Source organism: Geotrypetes seraphini, chromosome 1, assembly GCF_902459505.1.
Source record: "Geotrypetes seraphini chromosome 1, aGeoSer1.1, whole genome shotgun sequence".
Classification (NCBI taxonomy): Eukaryota; Metazoa; Chordata; class Amphibia; order Gymnophiona; family Dermophiidae; genus Geotrypetes; species Geotrypetes seraphini.
Window position 1 is genome coordinate 145263710 of NC_047084.1, and position 23832 is coordinate 145287541.

Here is a 23832-nt window from a genome sequence, read left to right on the forward strand (position 1 = left end):
GGTTATCATATTACCAGGGGAAGGGGAGAGCAGTTGTGTAATAAAATGCATGGTTTATGTCTTTGGTAGACTGTTTCTCATAAAAATGTCAAAAAGGTTTGCAAAGCAGGTAAATTATATACTAAGGGGCTCATAAACAGAAATATGTCTAAAAACCCAGCCAGGTCGTCTAAGTGCCGATAATCGAAACAGGTTTTTAGAAGTATCCAGAGACTTTTTAGGCCTCTGAATCCCACTGTGCACCCACAGCTGAAAGGTGCATTTTTGAAGGAGTGGTTAGGTCAGGATATGGGCCGACCTAGACTTGGTCGTACTGCAGAGATAATCACCGAAGAAGGTGATTATCAAGGAAGAAGGTGTTGATGCCCCTGTACAGGTCATTGGTAAGGCCCCACTTGGAGTATTGTGTTCAGTTTTGGAGACCGTATCTGGCGAAGGATGTAAGAAGCCTTGAGGCGGTCCAGAGGAAGGCGACGAAAATGATAGGAGGCTTGCGCCAGAAGACGTATGAGGAGAGACTGGAAGCCCTGAATATGTATACCCTAGAGGAAAGGAGAGACAGTGGAGATATGATTCAGACGTTCAAATACTTGAAGAGTATTAACGTAGAACAAAATATTTTCCAGAGAAAGGAAAATGGTAAAACCAGAGGACATAATTTGAGGTTGAGGGGTGGTAGATTCAAGAGCAATGTTAGGAAATTCTACTTTACGGAGAGGGTGGTGGATGCCTGGAATGCGCTCCCGAGAGAGGTGGTGGAGAGTAAAACTGTGACTGAGTTCAAAGAAGCGTGGGATGAACACAAAGGATCTAGAATCAGAAAATAATATTAAATATTGAACTAGGCCAGTTACTGGGCAGACTTGCATGGTCTGTGTCTGTGTATGGCCGTTTGGTGGAGGATGGGCTGGGGAGGGCCTCAGTGGCTGGGAGGGTGTAGATGGGCTGGAGTAGGTTTTAACAGAGATTATCCCAGGACAAGCAGGCAGGTATTCTCACTAGTGGGTGATGTCATCCGACAGAGCCCCGATACGGACGTCTCACAAGCATGTCTTGCTTGAAGAAACTCAGAAGTTTCAAGATGCCCGCACCGCGCATGCGCCAGTGCCTTCCTGCCCGATGGTCCGGGTGTGTCTCCTCAGTTCTTTTCTTTCCGCGGAGATGAGAAGTCTTTCTTCATTCCTGCGCTGATTGAACTCCCGTTTTTTGCCTTACATAACTGCGGTTTTGAGTTTCTTTTACTCTTTTCGTGTGTTTTCTTTCTTTTTAAAAATAAAATAAAAATTTATTCCGGAGATTCGGCCGGGTCGGCCGCGTGGCTCAGGCCCCGCTCCTTCGATCTCGCGGCGGAGCTTTTTCGGCCTATGTCCCGGCCAATCACTGGTTTTAAAAAGTGTAGCAAGTGCCAGCGTGCGATTTCGCTCACGGACCCGCATCGACGCTGCCTCCAGTGTCTTGGTCCGGAACATTTCCCGAAATCGTGCTGGCCTTGTTCCACACTCACAGCGAGGGCATTTAAGCATCGCTGTTTTTTGTGGGAGTCGATGTTCAAGATGGAAGCTGTGCAAGACCCTTCTGCTTCGACCTCGGCTGGTGCTTCACCCTCCCATGCGAAGCCCGCCACCGCTCCTGCTGCTCCGGGTCTCCTGAAGCCGGCTTCGTTTGTTCCGGTTTCGACCCCGTCTTCGGCGCCGGTGCCTTCCACCTCTCAGGCTCAGGTACCGCCTTCTACAATCCCACCCGTGGTTATCAAGGTGCCGAAAGCTTCGAAGCAAAAGCACTCAGCCACGAAGGAGCGCGAAGACCGTGCTGGAGGACCCCCTTTCGGTGCGGATCCCTCCATATCGGCTTCGTTGCGGTCCCTTTTGGAAGCTCAATTTGTCGAGCTCATGCAAACCATGGGACCCAAATTGATTGCCACGATCCAGGGTGACCTCCCGGTTCCGATCCCGGGGGGCGGACCGCCCCTCCTCCTCGCCGGTCGACCTCGCTGCTCGGCGAGGAGGAGCGGCGTATGGCGGCCGGTCCCTCGAGGCGGGCCTCCTTCAGTGATATGCCCCCTTTAGAGCCCATCACGCCTCCGTTCGAAGAGGCCTGGAATACCTCTTCGGGTAATCGAAGCCCTGGGCCTTGCAAAAGAGTTCTTCCGCACTCCCTACCAGGCCTGGGTTGCATCTCGAGAGGCCTTGAATCTCCCACCTCTTTGCTCCACGGCCTCGAGTCCCATCTGCTCGCTGGAGGCGTCGGGGACCATGCTAAGCATTGTCATTCTAGATCCCCCTCCAGACACAGAGAGGGGCATCGGTCCAGGCATTCCTCGCGGCATTCCTCGAGACACTCGGAGGTTTCACCGCAGAAGAAGCAGCCATGCATGGGGTACTCTTCCTCAGACATGTCCCCTCCGCAGGCACCGGAGTATGAGGAACCATCCACCTCTTATTCTCCCTGTCGCTCCCAGGTCTCTTTGGATCCCGAGGCCTCGACTTTGTCCAGTCCTTCTCGAAGGCCTGTGCTGGCGGATCAATTGTCTTTTCTTCCTTCCTCCGGCAGATGGCGGATGACCTGGACATTACCCTGGACACCGGTTCGAGGTACTCCAAGGAATACCTCGACACCATGCATCTGCCCCATCCTCCTGCGGAGTCTCTTCGCCTGCCTCTCCACAAACTTCTCGACCAAACATTCATGAGATGTTTTGAGACGCCATACTCAATTCCTGCGGTCCCCGGCAAGTTGGATGCCCGATACCGAACGGTCCATCACAAGGGGTTCGAGAGTCCTCAGCTTTCCCACCAATCCCTGCTGGTCGAATCGTCCCTCAAGCGGTTTCATCTGTCCCAGGTGTACGTCTCGGTGCCTCCGGGGCGCGAGGGCAGGACCATGGACAAGTTTTGCAGGCGGATCTACCAGAACTCAATGATGGCTTCCAGAGTTCTTAATTATACGTTCCATTTTGCTTCTTATTTGGAGTTCTTCCTGCCTGTGCTTCGGAAGTTCACCCCATACATTGAATCTCAGGCTCGCTTCGAGTTCGAGGAAGTTGTTTCTTCGCTGTCCCAGCTTTGCCTTCAACTCATGCAGTCCTCCTATGACGCCTTCGAGCTCTTGGCTCGAGCTGCTGCTTGCTCCGTGGCCATGCGTCGTCTGGCCTGGCTTTGAACCATTGACATGGACCCGAACCTCCAGGACAGGCTTGCCAATGTTCCTTGTGCGGGAGCGGATTTATTTGACGAGTCTATCGAGATTGTGACGAAGAAGCTCTCTGACCATGAAAAATCCTTTCAGTCTATTCTTCGGCCTAAGCCTAAGCCTCAACAGTCTCGACCTGCCAGACCGCCCTTGATCTATCAGAGGCAAGCTCCAGCTGCTAGGCAGCCTGCAAAACGACAGCCTCCCAAAAGGCTCTGCCGAAGCCTCAACCGTCTACTGTCCCTAAGGCTCCTCAGCCTTTTTGACTCTCTCTTAGGGAGCATAACCGACCTCGTTCTGCCATCCCCTGTTTTCCCCATTGGGGGACGCCTCCATCATTTTTTCCATCGATGGACGGCTATTACCACCGACCTCTGGGTCCTTACCATCATCAAGGAAGGGTACTCTCTGCAGTTCCATCAGGTCCCCCCGGACCATTCTCCAAGAGAGTATCCTTCAAACTTGACTCAGACCGCCCTTCTTCTTCAGGAAGCTCAAGCTTTGCTCCTGCTTCGGGCCGTCGAGCCGGTCCCGGTGGACCAACACAACCGGGGGTTTTACTCCTGGTACTTCCTTGTCCCGAAGAAGACGGGCCCATTCTGGACCTCAGGATCCTCAACAAGTTCTTGGTCAAGGAGAGGTTTTGCATGCTAACCCTTGCTTCTCTCTATCCCCTCTTCGAGCAGAACGACTGGTTATGCTCTCTAGATCTCAAGGAGGCCTACACTCATATTCCCATTCATCCGGCCTCTCGCAAGTTCCTCAGATTTCGGGTGGGACATCTACATCTGCAGTATCGAGTGCTTCCATTCGGCCTGTCCTCATCTCCCAGAGTCTTCACGAAGTGTCTGGTGGTGGTGGACGCTGCACTCCGGAACAGGGGTCTTCAGGTATTTCCCTACCTCGACGACTGGCTCATCAAGGCCCCCTCAGCTCCAGAGGTCATTTCGGCGACCCTGGCGACAATTTGTTTCCTGCAGAGTTTGGGCTTTGAGATCAACTTCCCCAAATCTCATCTACAGCCTACCCAGTCTCTCCCCTTCATCGGGGCTGTCCTGGATACCATACGACTCAGAGCATTCCTTCCTCCTCAGCGCATGGATGCTCTTCTTCATCTCTGCCAGTCTGTGTCTTCTCGCCAGTCCATCTCAGCGAGACACATGATGGTCCTCCTGGGCCACATGGCCTCTACAGTTCATGTAACGCCGTTTTCCAGACTCCATCTCAGAATCCCTCAGTGGACCCTGGCTTCTCAATGGACTCAGGTGTCAGACCCGTTGACTCGACACATCATAGTCACTCCTGCTCTTTGGCAGTCTCTGCTTTGGTGGATGACCTCTTCGAATCTATCCAGAGGTTTGCTGTTTCACACTCCTCCCCACCAGAAGGTTCTCACAACCGATTCTTCGACCTATGCCTGGGGAGCTCATCTGGATGGTCTTCGCACTCAGGGATTCTGGACCAGTGCGGACCACCTCCATCAAATCAATCTTCTGGAGCTCAGAGCCATCTTCAATGCTCTTCAAGCTTTTCAACATCTGCTTCATGACATGGTGGTCCTCATTCACACAGACAATCAGGTCGCCATGTATTATGTCAACAAGCAGGGGGGCACGGGCTCGGCCTCCCTCTGCCAGGAAGCTCTCAGAGTCTGGGATTGGGTGGTTCGCCACAACGCCTTCCTCAAAGCTGTCTACATTCAGGGGAAGGACAATGTCTTGGCAGACAACTTAAGTCGTCTTCTCCAGCCTCACGAATGGACGCTCCATTCCGAGCCCCTTCATCAGATCTTTGCACAGTGGGGGATGCCTCAGATAGACCTCTTTGCGGCTCCCCACAACTTCAAACTACCTCAATTTTGCTCCAGGATCTACACTCCTCATCGCCTCGAGGCAGATGCTTTTCTGCTGGATTGGGGGAATCGCTTTCTGTATGCGTTTCCTCCATTTCCTCTCATTCAAAAGACTCTGGTCAAGCTGAAATTCGACCATGATAGCTCCTCGTTGGCCCAGACAACCTTGGTTCTCCCTTCTACTTCAACTCAGCAGCAGGGAGCCATTCCTCCTTTCAGTGTTTCCTTCACTGCTTACTCAGCATCAGGGATCTCTACTTCATCCCAACCTGCAGTCTCTCCACCTGACAGCTTGGTTCCTCTCAACATAACTCCTCACCAGTTTTCCCAGGCGGTGAGGGATGTCTTGGAGGCTTCCAGGAAGCCTGCTACTCGACAATGCTACTCCCAAAAATGGACTAGATTTTCTTCATGGTGTGTTTCCAATTCTAAGAAGCCTCAGCGAGCCTCCCTATCCTCTGTATTGGACTATCTTCTACACCTGTCTCAGTCTGGTCTCAAGTCGACATCTATACGAGTCCACCTGAGTGCTATTGCGGCTTTCCATCAGCCTCTACAAGGGAAACCTTTCTCTGCTCATCCTGTGGTTTCCAGGTTTATGAAAGGACTTTTTCATGTCAATCCTCCTCTCAAACCTCCTCCAGTGGTTTGGGATCTCAATGTTGTCCTTTCTCAGCTTATGAAACCTCCTTTTGAGCCTCTAAACAAGGCTCCACTGAAGTTTCTCACTTGGAAAGTGGTTTTTCTGGTGGCCCTCACATCTGCTCGCAGGGTCAGTGAGCTTCAGGCCTTAGTGGCGGACCCACCTTTCACAGTATTCCATCATGACAAGGTGGTCCTCCGCACTCATCCAAAATTCCTGCCTAAAGTGGTCTCTGAATTTCATCTCAACCAATATATTGTACTTCCAGTGTTTTTTCCAAAGCCTCAATCTCATCCTGGAGAATCAGCTCTGCATACTCTGGACTGTAAACGTGCGTTGGCTTTCTATCTGAATCGCACCAAACCACACAGAACTGCTCCTCAACTTTTCATCTCCTTTGATCTAAACAAGTTGGGACGACCTGTATCGAAGCGAACCATCTCCAACTGGATGGCGGCTTGTATCTCTTACTGCTATGCCCAGGCTGGATTACCCCTTCCCTGTAAGGTCACGGCCCATAAGGTCAGAGCAATGGCAGCCTCTGTAGCCTTCCTCAGATCGACACCGATTGAGGAGATTTGTAAGGCTGCCACTTGGTCCTCGGTTCATACTTTCACCTCTCATTATTGTCTGGATACTTTCTCCAGAAGGGATGGACAGTTTGGCCAAACAGTGTTACAAAATTTATTTTCCTAAGTATCCAACTCTCCCACCATCCCATTGAGGTTAGCTTGGAGGTCACCCACTAGTGAGAATACCTGCCTGCTTGTCCTGGGATAAAGCAATGTTACTTACCGTAACAGTTGTTATCCAGGGACAGCAGGCGCTATTCTCAAGTCCCACCCACCTCCCCTGGGTTGGCTTCTCTGCTGGCTACCTGAACTGAGGAGACACGCCCGGACCATCGGGCGGGAAGGCACTGGCGCATGCGCAGTGCGGGCATCTCGAAACTTCTGAGTTTCTTCAAGCAAGACATGCTTGTGAGACGTCCGTATCGGGGCTCTGTCGGATGACATCACCCACTAGTGAGAATAGCTGCCTGCTGTCCCTGGATAACAACTGTTACGGTAAGTAACATTGCTTTTTGGCAGTTGGAACCCAAGCACATTACAGGGTAAATTTGGATTCTTGCCCAGAAATAGCTAAGAAGAAAAAATTAAAAAATTTAAATTGAATCAGGTTGGGCAGACTGGATGGACCATTCGGGTCTTTATCTGCCGTCATCTACTATGTTACCGTTGTGACTTAGGTGATCTAAAAACAGGTCTAAGTGTCCAGAAGGTATCCAGAGTGACCAGATAACCACTGCAGACACAAAGTACAGACCCCTGCACACAACACCCACACAACCCACCACCATAAAAATTGGAATAAAAACGTACATACCTGCCTCCAGAACATCAGCACTTGTCATAGGAAAGCCTAGTAGAGCTGCACAGAGGTGGCTTAAATAGTCTGGGGGGTGGGCTAGTGAACGATAGAGGTCCATAGTGATTGATAAGAGGGCCATAAGCCACTCTAACCACTGCTCTGTTGCCATGTCTGGGTGGCCAGTCAATTACTTTGCTGGCCCCTCCCATGTTCAAAAGGTCTTGTTCTAGGTATTTGGAACTTGGATGACTTTTTGTATGAGAATGTAGTATAAAGTAGAGAATGACACGGTGGTAGTTACCTGTGGCTAGTCGTGGGTAGCAGCGGGTAACCTGCCGAAAACGATGAGGGGGAAAATGTGCTCACTACGGGCACGGGGACAAGGTGAATGGCCTTGTAGAATGGCAAATGGCTTTCTCCCCGCAGTTAAGAGAGGGAAGGCGCGTGGTCCCCTCCCTACCTCCGGCCAAATCTATCTCCCTCCCCCTTACCTTCGCAGCGCTTTAGAAAATAAACTGAAGCCAGCAAAGCCTGCATTTGCCGCCCTACAGTTGTCTGTGTGTGGGCGGAAGCTTCTCCTCTGACGCAACTTCTGGTTGCATCAGAGGAGAAGCTTCTGCCCACACACATGTGACTGCAGGGCGGCACAGGCAGGCTTCGCCGGCATTCTTTTCTTTTCTAAAGCGCCGCAAAGGTAAGATGGAGGGAGGAAGGGAGATAGATTTGGCCAGAGGGAGGGAGGGAAGGGGCCGCGCAATCAGTGACTGTGAAGGTAAGGGGGAGAGAAGGAGATTCTCAGGCCGCTGAAGGGCAGTGAGGTGGCTAGAGGGAAGGGTGGATGCTGCGGGGATGGGGTGAAGGGGACAGTGGTGCGGTGATGGGGACAGATTTTTTCCCCCATGTCATTCTCTAGTACCGTGTTCCTTTTTACACCTATGGACCGGCGGAAATAAAATAATTATTTTGTAGTCCAGCAAACTACTAAAACTGAAATAAAAACCACTACGCTCTGCCTTCTTGTCCCTTTGTACCCCTATGATCAGTATTGCCCCTCTGTGTCCCCATTCAGCATTCCCCTCTGTGTCTGTCCCTATTCTCCATGCACTGCGTCTCTTCTTTGGGCATCATCTCTCTATTTTTTTCTGCCCAGAGCCCAGGCCCCCCACCATATGGTTTGTATGCCTTCCTTGCTCTCCCCCTGTTATTAGCATCTCTTCCTCCTTGAGTTCACTGTCCTCCATCCACCAATTCACTTTCTCTGTCCCCTTCTCCACTGCCCTCCCCACAGTCCTGCAGCATCTTTCCTTCTTTTCCCTCCAGGTCCAGTAGCAGCCTTCCCTTTCTTTTCCTCTGTCCAGCAACAGCTCCCCCTTCACTATTCTCCATTTCCAGTCCAGTGTGGCAACTTCCCTGACCAGCAGAAGCAGTTCCCCCTTCCCCCCAGCCAGCTCTAGCTCCCCCTTCTCCTTTCACCCCTAACATCAGCAGCTCCCCCTTCATCATCCTCCATTTCCAGTGCAGTGTGACACCTCTCATTTTTTTAAAACGTATCTTTATTAATGCAACAGTATAATTGCAACAAGAACCACTAAAAGGTACAGATATAGTAACAATATAGGAAAGCAGCAAACTATACAGGCTTCCACTCAGATGCCAGACCCAAAAGAAATAAAACAGGACTAGCAAATAAGCAAAAATATAATCATGAAGAACCAATGTAAAATTGTGACATACAGGCAAACCTTCCAATCGACCAATGTCTGATCTCTAGTATCGTAAGAAAGAAAAAAACACCCCCCCCAACACTCACACTACAGGCATCCAACAACCACTCCCCCCATGCTGTTGAGAAAAGAAAAGCGGTGACACCATAAGAAACAGAAATGATTCCCAGTTGAGGCAAGGCCAACCCCAAAACATGCCCAAGAGCATTCATACAAGCAAGCATTGCTGTTAGGCACTTCTCTATCCCACCAGCACCTTCCCTTTACCCAGACTAGCAGTGTCAGTAGCATCGGCACAACGATTATGCAGCCTTGGGTCCTTTGATGGGTCGCGCCCGCCTCTGAAGAAAGAGGAAGTTGCATCATCAGAGGCGGCCCGCAACTCAGCAAAAGCCCCAAGGCTGCCTAATTGAATCTCTGCGCTGACGCTACTGACACTGCTGCAGGCAAGTTAGAATACTGAGAGCTGCGGGGAGGGAAGGAAGCCACTGTCTGGAGGCTGGGAAGAGAGCCACTGCTATTCGGGAGGGGGAGGAAAGCTAAACATTGGCTGCTTCACAGGAGGGAGGGAGACACATGGGGTACCCAGCTTATCGGGCCATGGACTGGCACCGGTCTGTGGACCGGCGGTTGAAGAACAGTGCTCTAGTATAAAGATAGACATACTAGCGGTCTGGACGATCAAACAGCTGGACGTAGAAGTAGACTGTTTATGAGAAAAAAAAATTTGAACGTATTTTTGGAGAATGTACTTTGGACGCTGGTGACTTTGGGCGACCTACGCCCGAAATAGGCTTAGACGTTTGTTTTGATTATGCTCTTCCATAGGTTTACTAACAACAAACAGGGAAGACAAGGAACACCTGTAAGTCAAATCATATAAAATATAACACACAAACAAGAAGTTAATTTTCTACCTCCAGGTTTCATTTTTTTTTTAACATAGAAATAAGATCAATAGATAAGTTGTAGATGTTAACCTCTTAATTAGACTATCTCAGTACCTCTGATTAGCTTTCTCAGGCATGTCTGATAAGGGGAGATGAAGCCAATATTGGGTTGTTGTTTTTTTCTTTTAAAGTCCTTTAGTTCCCCCCCCCTCGCCAAGTGTGTGTATTCCCTCCCTCCCCCATACATAAACACAGTGTTTGGTCATCTTTGTTTTAAATGAATGTTAAAAAGGTGGTTAATAAATATAATAAATAAGGCCCAACAAAAAAGTAAAGAAGGATTCTATATTGGGGAAATGATTGAAAAATTGAGAATCAACCTTCACAAAAATAAAATAACACATTGTAGGGAATAACAAGTAACACTTCAGGCGAACATTTCTCACTCTCATAGGAGTATTTAAAATGAATTTCAGAACTGTAGTAAAACAGATAGAGGGACATAATCAAAACATATGTCTAAGTCCGGTTTGGGCGGATGATGTTAGACGCCCAAAGTCGGCAATGGGAAAATGCCCATTTTCTAAAAAATATGTCTAGGATTTTTTTTTTTTCTTTCTCGAATATCATCTTATCTGGACATCCAAACTATTGTTCGTCCAGATCGCCAGGGCATCTATCTTTATACCACATTTTTGACCAAAATTTCATCCAAGCCCAAATGCCTAGAACAAGACCATTTGGACATGGGAGGGGCCAATCTTGTAATGGACTGGCCACTCAGACGTGGCAACAGAGTGGTGGGGCATCTTACCAGGGTACTGCTGTGAACTTCACAAAAGGGTGCCAGATAAACATCAGAACTCCCTTATAGGTTATGGTGAGCTCCCCACTAGAGGTCGGAACGGGGATCGCGGGGATCCCGCGGGTTCCCCCCCCCCGGCCCACGGGATTCCCATGGGGACGCCCACGGGACTCCCACGGGGATGCCCCGCTGACCCACGGGACTCCCACGGGGACGCCCCCTGGCCCACGGGACTCCCACAGGGATGAAAACAGCCTACCTAAATTCTGGCGATGCAGGCATGCAGCTTACAAGTCCGGCGTCGCGGCGGGACATAGCCATGCTGAGCAGTGAGCTCAGCACGTACACAGATGAAAGCCTTGCTTGCTGATTGGTCCGGCGGCACGGCGGGGCGGGGCCGCCGGACCAATTAGCAAGCAACGCTTTCATCTGTGTACGTGCTGAGCTCACTGCTCAGCATGGCTATGTCCCGCCGCGACGCCGGACTTGTAAGCTGCATGCCTGCATTGCCAGAATTTAGGTAGGCTGTTTTCATCCCAGTGGGAGTCTCTCTCGTGCGCTATGGCTCTAAGTCAGGGGTGCCCAACATGTCGAAACCGGTAGTTCAGGAAGGCAACGTGAGTCGATCGCAGAGCCCATCCCGGGCTCCGTGATAGACTCGTGTTGCCGTCCCGATCTACCGGGCCTATCAGCCTTCCTCTCCCTGATGTCAAAGACGCCGACGCGGGCATTAGGCTGTTTTTGTCATTTCGGGTGGGGGGTGGTAGCGGCAGCAGCAGCAGCCTGAAAAAGAAATCATCCTGGCCGGGGTCGGTGTCATGCTCCGGAGCTTCTACAGCCTTCCTATCTCCCTCTCCCTTCTACCTGCTTCTGGCCACACCCCCTGCTCCGCGGCTCTCTTCGGCAACTCAGCAGCAGCGATCGACACAAGCTTCTGATGTCGGGGCCTACCCTCTGCGAGTCCCGCTTGTTTCAACTTCCTTTTTCCACAAAGGCGGGACTCGTAGAGGGAAGGCCTCGATGTCGGCAGCTTGTCTTGATCACCGCTGCTGACGAGTTGCTGAAGAGAGCCGCGGAGCAGGGGGGTGTTGCCAGGTGCAGGTAGAAGGGAGAGGGCCAGATGCAGGACTCGTGGGTGAGGGAGGAGAAGAGAAAGAGAGAGGGGAGGGAAACAAAAGGAAATATTTCATACTGGGCTGGGCCGGAGTGGAGGGAGGGTGGAAAGATTCTGGCTACCGGGTGCAGTAACAAAGGAAAAGGGGGGAAAGCTGAAAATGGAGATAGTGACACAAAGAAGAGAAAGGGTAAGCAGGATCTACTGAATAAGAATAGAGATACAGAGGGGACATGAAGAGGAGGTGAAATAGAGACATAGAAGTAATGCTGAAAAAGTGGGGGGGGGGGAGATAAAGACATTGAAAGGGCAAATGGTGAACATGGGGTAAAGACAAGGACAGAGACATGAAGATTCTGAAAAAGTGGTGAGATAGGGATATAGGTGAGATGGACACAAAGAAGGGTGATGCTGGAAAATAGGTGGAATGGTAATTCTGACAAACACAGAAGGGAAATGCTGGATCAAGGAGAGATGGGGCTCAGCCTGGATGGAATGAGGAGAAATGCCTTGTTGGCCCGGAACTTCCTCTCCTACGTCAGAATTGACGTCAGGGAGCGGAATGCTGGTCAGCGCGACGCTTCTGCAGGGAAAGCTTGGGACAGCGGTGGCTTGGGGGCTATTCCCCGATGGCGGTGGCAGCTAACCGAGTGGCTTGGGGGAGGGCACGGAGAAAGAAAGAAAGGGGGCAGACAGGGAGACAGAAAGAAGGGGGAACAGGGAGACAGAAAGAAAAAGTTGGGGGAGAGAATGAGGTCTGGAGGAGAGGAAACATACAGGAGGCTGAAAGAAAGGAAGAAAGATTGGATGCACAGTCAGAAGAAGAAAGTGCAACCAGAGACTCATGAAATCACCAAACAGCAAAGGTAGGAAAAATGATTTTATTTTCAATTTAGTGATCAAAATGTGTCTGTTTTGAGAATTTATATTTGCTGTCTATATTTTGCACTATGGCTCCCTTTTACTAAACCGCAATATCGTTTTTTAGCGCAGGGAGCCTATGAGCATTGAGAGCAGCGCGAGGCATTCAGCGTAACTCCCTGTGCTAAAACCTACTATTGTGGTTTAGTAAAAAGAGAGGGGGTGTATTTGTCTATTTTTGTATTTTGTTACCGAGGTGACATTGCATAGAGCAGTGATTCCCAACCCTGTCCTGGAGGAACACCAGGCCAATCGGTTTTTCAGGCTAGCCCTAATGAATATGCATGAGAGAGATTTGCATATGATGGAAGTGATAGGCATGCAAATTTGCTTCATGCATATTCATTAGGGCTAGCCTGAAAACCCAATTGGCCTGGTGTTCCTCCAGGACAGGGTTGGGAACCACTGACATAGAGTCATCTGCCGTGACCTCTTTGAAAAAACCCGGAATATGAATAATTAACATTTTCTCTGCCTTTCATTGTGCTTTGTGTTTTTTTTAAATTTTATTGTTGGTAGATCATTTTGACTTAGTCATTATAAAAGTAGCTCGCAAGCCCATAAAGTGTGGGCACCCCTGCTCTAAGTCTTCCTACTCTGGGGCACCAGACCTCCCTCATACAAAGGCCGGGAATGCAGAGTTGGTTCCATTCTCGGTAGGGGATGCCTTGTTAGGCTCACTGCTCAGCCACTGGGAACCCAGATTCGGTCCTGTTCTGGGTGGAGGACACTTGTGGGGTGGGGAGGGGGGCTAGTTTGCGCCATCGTGCAGGCTCACCACTCTGCCTCTGCTGGCAAAAGCACAGTCTGTCCCAATCTAGGGGGAGAAAACCTAGCAGGGACCAGGCTGCACCACAATACTGGCTTCTAGAAAGCACAATGGACTGGGGGGGTAGGGGGTCTAGCAGTGTGGCACCATTTGGACCCATGTAGACTTGCACGGCCATTCAGATGCTGACCTGAGGTCCCTTTCCATCCAGCATCTGCCCCTCCTCCTCTTTCCATCCAGCCCCTCTGTCTGCTGCTTCTGCCCAGCATCTGATCTGTCTCCTCTCTTCCTCCTTTCTGCCCCCTCTGTCATCCCATCCATCATCCACCCTTCTTTCTCCCCCTTCCATCCAGCATCTGCCCATCTTTCCCCCCCTTTCAGCCCAGCATCTGCTTCATTTCTCTTTTTCCCCCTTCTTTTCAGTGTCTGCTCCATCTTTCTCTTTCCTCCCTTCCATCCGTATCCTCCCCTTCTCCTCCTTTCCATTCAATGTCTTCCTCCCCTCTCCTTTTCTTTACATCCATCATCTGTCTTTTTCTCTCTCCCCAGGCATTCCAGCTTGTCTTATCTTTCCCCTTTCATCCAGTGTGTCTGATCCCTCCCCATTTCTATCTACAGTCTGTCTCCTCTCACCTCCTACATCCAGTATCTACCCACCTGACACCTCAGCCACCGCCAGACTGATGCAAAGCCTTCCCTCCGATGTCAGCTCTGACTTCGGGGGAAGACTTCTGGGTCGGCTACATATGGCTTGCTGCAGGCTGCCTCCAACCCCTGCTGTTATCTGGACTTGAATGAAGTGGTGGAAGGGAGTGCATTTTTGGACACAGAAGTCATGAACTGGGGAGAGAGGAAGGGAGGGAAAGAGATGCTGAGGTGGGGGAGGGAATAGAAAGAGAGAATTGGGTCTCTTTGCTTATTTGTAAATGGGTCTCTACCAGAGCCTTTAATTCAGTAGCATAATTAAATAAAATAACTATTTCTGAAGTTTATAGGGAAGGATGGTGACGGAGGGGATTCCTCGCGGGGACGGAGGGGATTCTTCGCGGGGACGGGTGGGGATGGAGGGATTCCTCGTGGGGACGGAGGGATTCCTCACAGGGACGGGTGGGATTTCTGTCCCCGTGCAACTCTCTACTCCCCACCCCCAACATCCCCAATAGCCCTTATGGCTGCAGGTGCCACCTATATGGCAGTACAGTAGGGTTTAGGGGGCGCACATGTTCCACTATAAATGTAGTGGTTAGAGTGGCTTATGGGCCTGGGTCCTCCTCTCTATGGTTCACTAGCCCACCACCCCCAGGCTAAATAAGACACCTGCGTGCAGCTTTACTAGGCTTTCCTATAACAGGTGCTGATGATCTGGAGACAGGTATGTACTTCTTTATTCTGATCTTTGTGAGGGGGTCAGTGAACACTTGGGGAGTGTTGGGGGGATCTTTACGTTGTCTCTGCAGTGATTATCTGGTCACTTTGGATACCTTTTTGGCACTAATACCTGTTTTTACATGGTCTAGTTTCGGCATATAAATATGCCTTCCTCAGGGGACCCTGGAAACAAAAACATGTGAACTAAAAAACAGAATATAAACATATCACTGTACAATGGTACCTTGGTTTACAAGCATAATTAGTTCCAGAAGCATGCTCATAATCCAAAGCGCTCGTATATCAAAGCAAAGTTCCCCATAGGAGATAGTGGAAACAGCAGTTTACAGGATCTTCAGAAAGCTGTTAGAAATAATAATTTTGAATCATACAGCTTAACTCATTGATCTGGTGTTTATCTTCATTTATATTTTACTAACTTCTCATTTTCAGTTCATTGCATTGTATACTTTTACAGTTATAGAGTGACTTATCTAAATTTTTTCTGAAGTTAATAACACCCCTTTCAACATGAATCCAAGTTTCGATTACTTCATCAGGGTCGAGGGAACTAGTTATAGATATACTAAGTTAAGTAAATAGATATTGCCTTTAACGTGTGTGTGGGGGGGTTTGGGGTTTGTTTTTGTTTTTTTCAAAGAAGTAGACTAACAGCAGCTATGGTGCCTCACTGTTCAAAAATCTGCTTTAGAACAAAAGCAGAAAATCAGTTTTCATTTTTCTGTGCAGCCTGGAAATCTGTTCTCTGTCAGTGATCATATTGTTTTACTCTTTGTCGCTTGCCTTTGCTGATGAATTGTGAAATCCTTTTCTCTTCCCCAGCAAACAGTGTCCCTTTCCACAGTATAATCTACAGATTCCTGGTGTGATGGTTGTCATGCTATTTTTACCAACATCATGGGCCTTTTCAGGCTATTTCTTCTGCACAGGAGCCATAGTTAACATGTCTGTTCTCTTCTTTAGGTTGAGGCTCCTTTGGAAGAAGCTATTAAATTTTTAACACCATTAAAGAACTTAGTGAAGAACAAAATAGAAACCCATCTCTATGCCTTTGAGATTTACTTCAGGAAGGGTAAGTAACACAGTTTGGGAGTTGCTGTCATATAAGTTCAATGAGGAGGTAGCTCTACAATGGCACCAACATTTGCTTGCCTGGTATGGGGTGTAAGTGATTATAATAATTGTGCATATATGCATATGAATACCAAAAAGACCTGCCTAATCACTATTCTGTAAATATGTGCATATCTTACAAACTGCATTTTTTCCCAGATAAGCAGAGTCTGCATATCTCTAGCATTTAGATTCACGCAACACTAACTCTGTGGCTGCTGCAAGTGTTCACACCTTAGCTAGCATTCTATAAAGGACAGTAGACACATGCATTCCTTTGTTAGAATAAGATGCAACATAGGTGCTTAAGTGTAGGTATGGCGTTTGGACAAGCTTATAGAATTAATTTCAAAATTCCAGCTCATCTGAATTTAACATTTGTCCACAAAGCTGACAAGTGCACTAGCCAGAGTACAAGAATGATAAGCAAAATAACACCTCAAATTAAATACCAAAAAACCCACAGACACACCTAATGTCCCCCCAAATAGGAAGTACTAAAGGAGGACAAAGCCATCGCTTACAAACTGAACACATTTTTTGCGTCTGTATACATAACATACCAGAAACGAAGACGGAAACTGACAGGGTCATTCTAGAAGAGGTATGCAGGCAGATTGATAGGCTTGAAAACGATAAATCCCCGGGACCAGACGGCATCCATCTGAGGGTAATCAAGGAACTGAATGGGGCTATAGCTGAACTGCTTCAACTAATAGCCAATCTGTCGATCAAATCAGGAAGGATTCCGAAAGACTGGAAAGTGACGAATGTTACGCCGATCTTCAAGAAAAGTTCGAGGGGAGATCTGGGAAACTACAGACCGGTGAGTCTGACCTTGGTACTGGGAAAAGATGGTAGAGGTGCTGATAAAGGACTGCATCATTGATCATCTTGATGGATACGATCTGATGAGGACCAGCCAGCCCGGCTTCAGCAAAGGAAGATCTTGCTTGACGAACTTGCTGCACTTCTTCGAGGAAATAAACAGGCAGATAGACAAAGGTGACCCGGTTGACATTGTATATCTGGATTTTCAGAAGGCATGAACGACTACTTTGAAAAATTGCGAGCCATGGAATCAAGGATGAAATATGTGGATTAAAAACTGGCTGGCGGATAGGAAACAGAGGTAAATGGACAATACTTGGACTGGAAAAGCATCACGAGTGGAGTGCTGCAGGGTTCGGTACTTGGGCCCGTGCTCTTCAACATATTTATAAACGACCTGGAAATTGGTACGATGAGCAAGATGATTAAATTTGTAGACGATACGAAGTTATTCAGAGTAATGAAGACACAGAAGGATTGCGAAGACCTGCAACATGACATAAACATGCTCAAGAAATGGACCGCGACATGGTAAATGAGGTTTAACGTGGATAAGTATAAGGTAATGCATGTCGGTAACAAAAATCTTATACACAAATACAGGATGTCCAGTGCAGTACTCGGAGAGACCCTCCAGGAAAGAGACTTGGGAGTACTGGTTGACAAGTCAATGAAGCCATCTGCGCAATGTGCGGCAGCGGCGAAAAGGGCAAACAGAATGCTAAGAATGATTAAGAAGGGGATCACGAGCAGATCGGAGAAGCTTATCATGCCACTGTACCGGTCTATGGTACACCCCCCCACCTGGAATACTGCATCAAGCACTGGTCACCGTACATGAAGGACACAGTACTACTTGAAAAGGTCCAAAGAAGAGCGACTAAAATGGTTAAGGGGCTGGAAGAGTTGCCGTACAGTGAGAGATTAGAGAAACTGGGCCTCTTCTCCCTTGAAAAGAGGAGACTGAGAAGGGGACATGATCGAAACATTCAAGATAAAAGGGGATGGATTCCGTACAAATGTAAGGAAGTTCTTCACCCAGAGAGTGATAGAAAACTGGAACCCTCTTCTGGATGCTGTTATGGGGGAAAACACCCTCCAGGGATTCAAGACAAAGTTAAACAAGTTCCTGCTGAACCAGGACGTACGCAGGTAAGGCTAATCTCAGGTAGGGAACTGGTCTTTGACCTAAGGGCCCCCGCGGGAACGGACTGCTGGGCACGATGGACCACTGGTCTGACCTAGCAGCAGCAAATTTTTTGTTTTTATTAAATTTTTTTAATGAGTACCGTATTTTCACGCATATAACGCGCGCGTTATACGCGTTTTTACCTACCGCGCATACCCCTCGCGCGTTATATGCGTGAGCGCGGTATACGAAAGTTTTCAAACATAGTTCCCACCCCGCCCGACGCCCGATTCACCCCCCCAGCAGGACCACTCGCACCCCCACCCCGAACGACCACTCGCACGCGCTCCCACCCGCACCCGCATCCACGATCGGAGCAAGAGGGAGCCCAAGCCCTCTTGCCCGGCCGACTCCCCGACGTCCGATACATCCCCCCCCCCCGGCAGGACCACTCGCACCCCCACCCCGAAGGACCGCCGACTTCCCGACAATATCGGGCCAGAAGGGAGCCCAAACCCTCCTGGCCACGGTGACCCCCTAACCCCACCCCGCACTACATTACGGGCAGGAGGGATCCCAGGCCCTCCTGCCCTCGACGCAAACCCCCCTCCCCCCCAACGACCGTCCCCCCCCCCAAGAACCTCCGACCGCCCCCCCAGCCGACCCGCGACCCCACTGGCCGACCCCCACGACCCCCCCCACCCCCCTTCCCCGTACCTTTGGAAGTTGGCCGGACAGACGGGAGCCAAACCCGCCTGTCCGGCAGGCAGCCAACGAAGGAATGAGGCCGGATTGGCCCATCCGTCCTAAAGCTCCGCCTACTGGTGGGGCCTAAGGCGCGTGGGCCAATCAGAATAGGCCCTGGAGCCTTAGGTCCCACCTGGGGGCGCGGCCTGAGGCACATGGGCCCAACCCGACCATGTGCCTCAGGCCGCGCCCCCAGGTGGGACCTAAGGCTCCAGGGCCTATTCTGATTGGCCCACGCGCCTTAGGCCCCACCAGTAGGCGGAGCTTTAGGACGGATGGGCCAATCCGGCCTCATTCCTTCGTTGGCTGCCTGCCGGACAGGCGGGTTTGGCTCCCGTCTGTCCGGCCAACTACCAAAGGTACGGGGAAGGGGGGTGGGGGGGTCGTGGGGGTCGCCAGGGGGGTCGCGGGTCGGCTGGGGGAGCGGTCGGAGGTTCTTGGGGGGGGCGGTCGTTGGGGGGGGGGGGGGTTTGCGTCGAGGGCAGGAGGGCCTGGGATCCCTCCTGCCCGTAATGTAGTGCGGGGTGGGGTTAGGGGGTCGCCGTGGCCAGGAGGGTTTGGGCTCCCTTCTGGCCCAACTACCAAAGGTACGGGGAAGGGGGGTGGGGGGGTCGTGGGGGTCGCCAGGGGGGGTCGCGGGTCGGCTGGGGGGGCGGTCGGAGGTTCTTGGGGGGGGGCGGTCGTTGGGGGGAGGGGGGTTTGCGTCGAGGGCAGGAGGGCCTGGGATCCCTCCTGCCCGTAATGTAGTGCGGGGTGGGGTTAGGGGGTCGCCGTGGCCAGGAGGATTTGGGCTCCCTCCTGGCCCGATATTGTTGGGGAGTCGGCGGTCCTTCGGGGGGAGGGATGTATCGGACGTCGGGGGAGGGGGCATCAGGCTTTCAGGATGGGGACAGACCTTCAAGGGGGGACAGTGCACGGAAGTCAGGGGGGGGTGAACGGAGAGTCGGGACAGCGCACGGAGAGGCGGGGCAGTGCACGGAAGTCAGGGGGGGTGAACGGAGAGTCGGGACAGCGCACGGAGAGGCGGGGCAGTGCACGGAAGTCAGGGGGGGTGAACGGAGAGTCGGGACAGCGCACGGAAATTCAGGGCAGTGCACGGAAGTCAGGGGGGGGTGAACGGAGAGTCGGGACAGCGCACGGAAAGTCGGGGCAGTGCACGGAAGTCGGGGGGGGTGAACGGAGAGTCGGGACAGCGCACGGAGAGGCGGGGCAGTGCACGGAAGTCAGGGGGGTGAACGGAGAGTCGGGCAGCATGCGCGGTATAATCGTGAGCGCGTTATACCAAAGTTTTTGTGCTTATCATCGTGATTTCTGCGCGCTATACACGTGTGCGCGTTTTATACGGGTGCGTGTTATTTGCGTGAAAATACGGTATAACTTATGGTCAGACTGGATGGACTGTTCAGGTCTTTATCTGCTGTCATTTACTATGTTACTATGATACAACGCTTATAAAATTTCAAAGCAATTTCCATAATAAAATCTGGGGTAAACAATAAACATGTAATGACCTACATTAACATTACTTACTTGAGTCTCAGGAAGGGAGGGATAGAACTACAAAATTATGATAGAAAAGAACATAAAAGGCTAACAGTAGGGAATAGGTTAAAGATGGAGTGAGTCCAAGATGCAAATTTCAATCTAGTGACTTATGCGGCGTAAGGATTAGGTCCTTGGTTAGTATTTTAGGCATGCGTAATAGAGGTGATTTCTTAAGCTTCTATGAACTGTATATTAGATCAGCATGGTGGTCTATGTTTTAGCAGCATGCCAGCATAACCTTTAGTTCCAGATAGTGTGGGAGCTAAGAACATAAAAATAGCCCAGTAGCCCGTTCTCACGGTGGCCAATCCAGGTCACTAGTACCTGGCTAAAACCCAAGGAGTAGCATGATCCAGGGCAAGCAGTGGATTCCCCATGTCCTTCTCAATAACAGACTGTGGACCTTTCCTCCAGGAAATTGTCCAAACCCTTCTTAAAAAAGCTACGTTATCCGTTCTTACTACAACCTCTGGCAATGTGTTCCAGCGCTTAACTATTCTCCGAGTGAAAAAATATTTCCTCTTATTGGTTTTAAAAGTATTTCCCTGTAACTTCATCGAGTGTCCCGTAGTCTTTGTAACATTTGATGGAGTGAAAAATTGATCCACTTGTACTCTTTGGACTCCACTCAGGAGCTCTGGCTGAAAGCTGTCTTACAGTGCTGTGAGAGTGAAATTGAGCATTATCCAGGCCTTTCCCAGCAACTAAATGCAAATTGGATCAAATGCCAATCCTGAAACATAAATCTATAACTGATTAAAACTGAGGCTGAAAGTTTTCTTTTGATTGTTCTCCTTGTATTTAAAGCAAATAAGAGGTGGATGTTCTCCCTAGTGAGAGCCATTTTTTTTAAACTAGCTGCTTCCCAACAAAAGTTATTTGAATGTGTTTGGATTTCTATTAGGTTTATAAGTGGTGAATGCTAGATTTTGAGTAAATGAGGCATTTTTTTCACTCTGCTCTTGCAATTTTCTTAAAGTGTAAATAACATAATTTATTTGCATATATTCCATAACAACCTTCCAGTTCAGTGTGGATAACATTTTAAAAACCCAGTAGTAACTGGGAACATAGAGTGCAAACAAATCAGTCAGCACACTCAAAACAGATAATTAAACAGTCTGTAATACTAATTTATGAAGTATATGTCTGCCATTCATTCAGTAGATTTCTCCTTGCCTTTACAATTTTGCTTGTAGAAATGTATTATTTGGAAGTAGAGGAGGAGATAATTAGGTATTTTCAGTGTCATGCTGCCTGTTACAGAACCTGTCTGAAAATTCAGGGCCAATATTTATTTTCTAGAGAAATTTTTATTGATGCTACAGTCTGTGAAGAGAGCATTTACTATTGACTCCAGTCACCCTTGGCTTCATCAGTGTATGATTCGCTTCTTCACTGCCGGTAAGGTTTTTCTTTCATCTGTTTCTAAATCATTGCATTTTGTGTGTTACTAGTTGAGTAGCTTTTTAGAAAATACTTTTTCTGTAATTAAATTTTTATATTTTTAGTGGAAGCTTTGGTGTGGTTGTATCTATTTTTTTTTTCTCTCCTGATTTCCTCAGATTATTAACTGGAGAACTGTGATCCCTTTGTTCGTGGGAGACTTGGAGGGAAGCTGACCCCTCCAAGAAGAAACTCTGGGATTGCCACCGCAGTTACAATAATTCTCTTTCCCTCCTCCCCCTGCCTCGGCAGTATATGTGTTAAAATTTTTTTTTTTGTGTGTGTCTATAACTTGGTATTTTTTTTTAATTGTGTGTGGATAGTGTGGAGAAATTTGACGAAGTCAGGGTCTGTATGGCAAACAGTTAAAGCTGTATAACAACTTAAAGATGATGAAGTAAAATTGTCACAACAGATGCTGTTAGGGGAAGTGTATACAAGTTATACTCGGAGCAGGAAAGCAGGGAGCTGATGATGATTCAATTTAAAGATGGAAAGATACAAGTAGACAGGTCAGTATACAAATAAAATGCAAGCTTAGTCAATCCAGATTTTTGTGCATGATAAAGAATATTTCTTTTAATTCTATTATGCTTATCCAATATTGCACAGGTGTCAAAGTCGGTCCTCGAGGGCCGGAATCCAGTCGGGTTTTCAGGATTTCCCCAATGAATATGCATGAGATCTATGTGCATGCACTGCTTTCAATGCATATTCATTGGGGAAATCCTGAAAACCCGACTGGATTGCGGCCCTCGAGGAGGGACTTTGACACCCCTGCAATATTGAGTGAGCACTGACATGCTCTGATACTTTCAGAAGTTACTCTTGTCATTCGGGTCGAAACTAGCAAACTCAGAACACAATGTTTGCTCTGGACCAGATAACCTTAACTGCCACTTGCACAAAATGTATTGAACACTGGGAAATAATTTGGAATCCACCCATTATCTCCACGTGGGCCATTCTGTATTTCCTTTGTTGTCATCCTTTGAAGACTTGGCCATTGTAACACAAATACGTATCTGTTGCTTTTATCATGCAGCAGGTTACAAAGAGGAGCTGGCATAGTATATAGCTTCTTGTGGAGCTGCCAGCATTGCAGGCCATTTGTTGAATTATCCATATTGAAAATGGATGTATCATCCTTATAGCACACTTTTTTCTTGCTATTTTTGATAACACCCCAGTTGCCATAATAAAATGGCCTTGCATTTTAAACTGCTGTCCATATCTTTGTGCTTCTGTTTACCTGGTGTATCACTGAAGAAGGGGACGCTCTTGCTCGATTTGCTGTCCACAGTATGCTGCGTATAGGAAACAGTCCCTTCTCTGTCGACCTTATAATCTAGTTAAGACGGACAAATATTTTCAAATGTTTAGGGGACAAGAATTGTCTTAAGGTGGGGTGGTAAATACAGCTAACTGAACACAAGGACCAATTTCTCAAATTGGGTAAAGATGGAAAAATTGCCTGACTTTGGTTCTAAAAAAATCAAAATTGTTAACTAGATAGAGGGACTGCACTTTATGGAAATGAATCGGCAAGGAGTTAGCCTTTCTAGTTTTACATTTTTCAAAGGTGTAAACAAATTTGTAGATGAGCTAGTTGGTGTAATTAATTTGGAATTTCAGATAACCTCAGAAAATTAAATTATAGAATAGGAGGCATTATTCTATTGTGGTTAACTGGTTAAAAGTCAGAAAACGGAGAGTGAGATTCAATAATGGAGTTTGCTAAGGATCTGTACTTGGACCTGTGCTGTTTAACTTATTAATAAATGATCTAGTAAAAGAACAATAAGTTGATTAAATTTGCCAATCGGACAAAATTATTCAAAGCTACTCAAACAGCAGAGGAATGTATGAAACTGCTGAAGGATCTAGTAAGACTAATAGACCAGGCCCTTAGATAGCAGATAAAATTTAATGTGAACAAGTGCAAAGTTACCACATAAGAGAAAAATAATCCTAATTACAAGTACCAGATATTGAATTCCATGTTTGGACATCTTTCCAAGGAAACAGATTTTGAAGTCCTTGTAAATAATACATTACAATTTTCCCACTTCTTTATTATTTTCAATACTTACAATAAGTACATAATACATTAAAATTTTCAACCTAGTGTGCTGTAGATACCAAAACAGCAAACAGAATGTTAGACTTTACTGGAAGAGGAATAGAGAATAAAACTGAGAATATCTATTATGTCCCTGTATGGACCCATGAGTACCGGGTGCAGCTCTTGTTGCCTGATCACAAAAAGGATATCCAATCAAAATAACCAGTAACTACAGACAATGGTAAGATTGACCAAATGTGTTCATATAAAATATATACACAATATTTGA

At 48.4% G+C, this 23832-nt stretch overlaps 1 protein-coding gene across 2 annotated transcripts in view; it reads left to right on the forward strand.

The window, feature by feature from the left end:
* Nucleotides 1-23832, forward strand: part of NAA15 (N-alpha-acetyltransferase 15, NatA auxiliary subunit) — a 243517-nt gene that overhangs the window by 177158 nt on the left and 42527 nt on the right. For both annotated transcript variants that reach the window (XM_033939428.1, XM_033939438.1), the window contains 2 exons: nt 15631-15739; nt 21338-21436. In XM_033939428.1, the coding sequence (XP_033795319.1) occupies nt 15631-15739; nt 21338-21436 (208 nt within the window). The remainder of the gene's footprint in view (nt 1-15630; nt 15740-21337; nt 21437-23832) is intronic.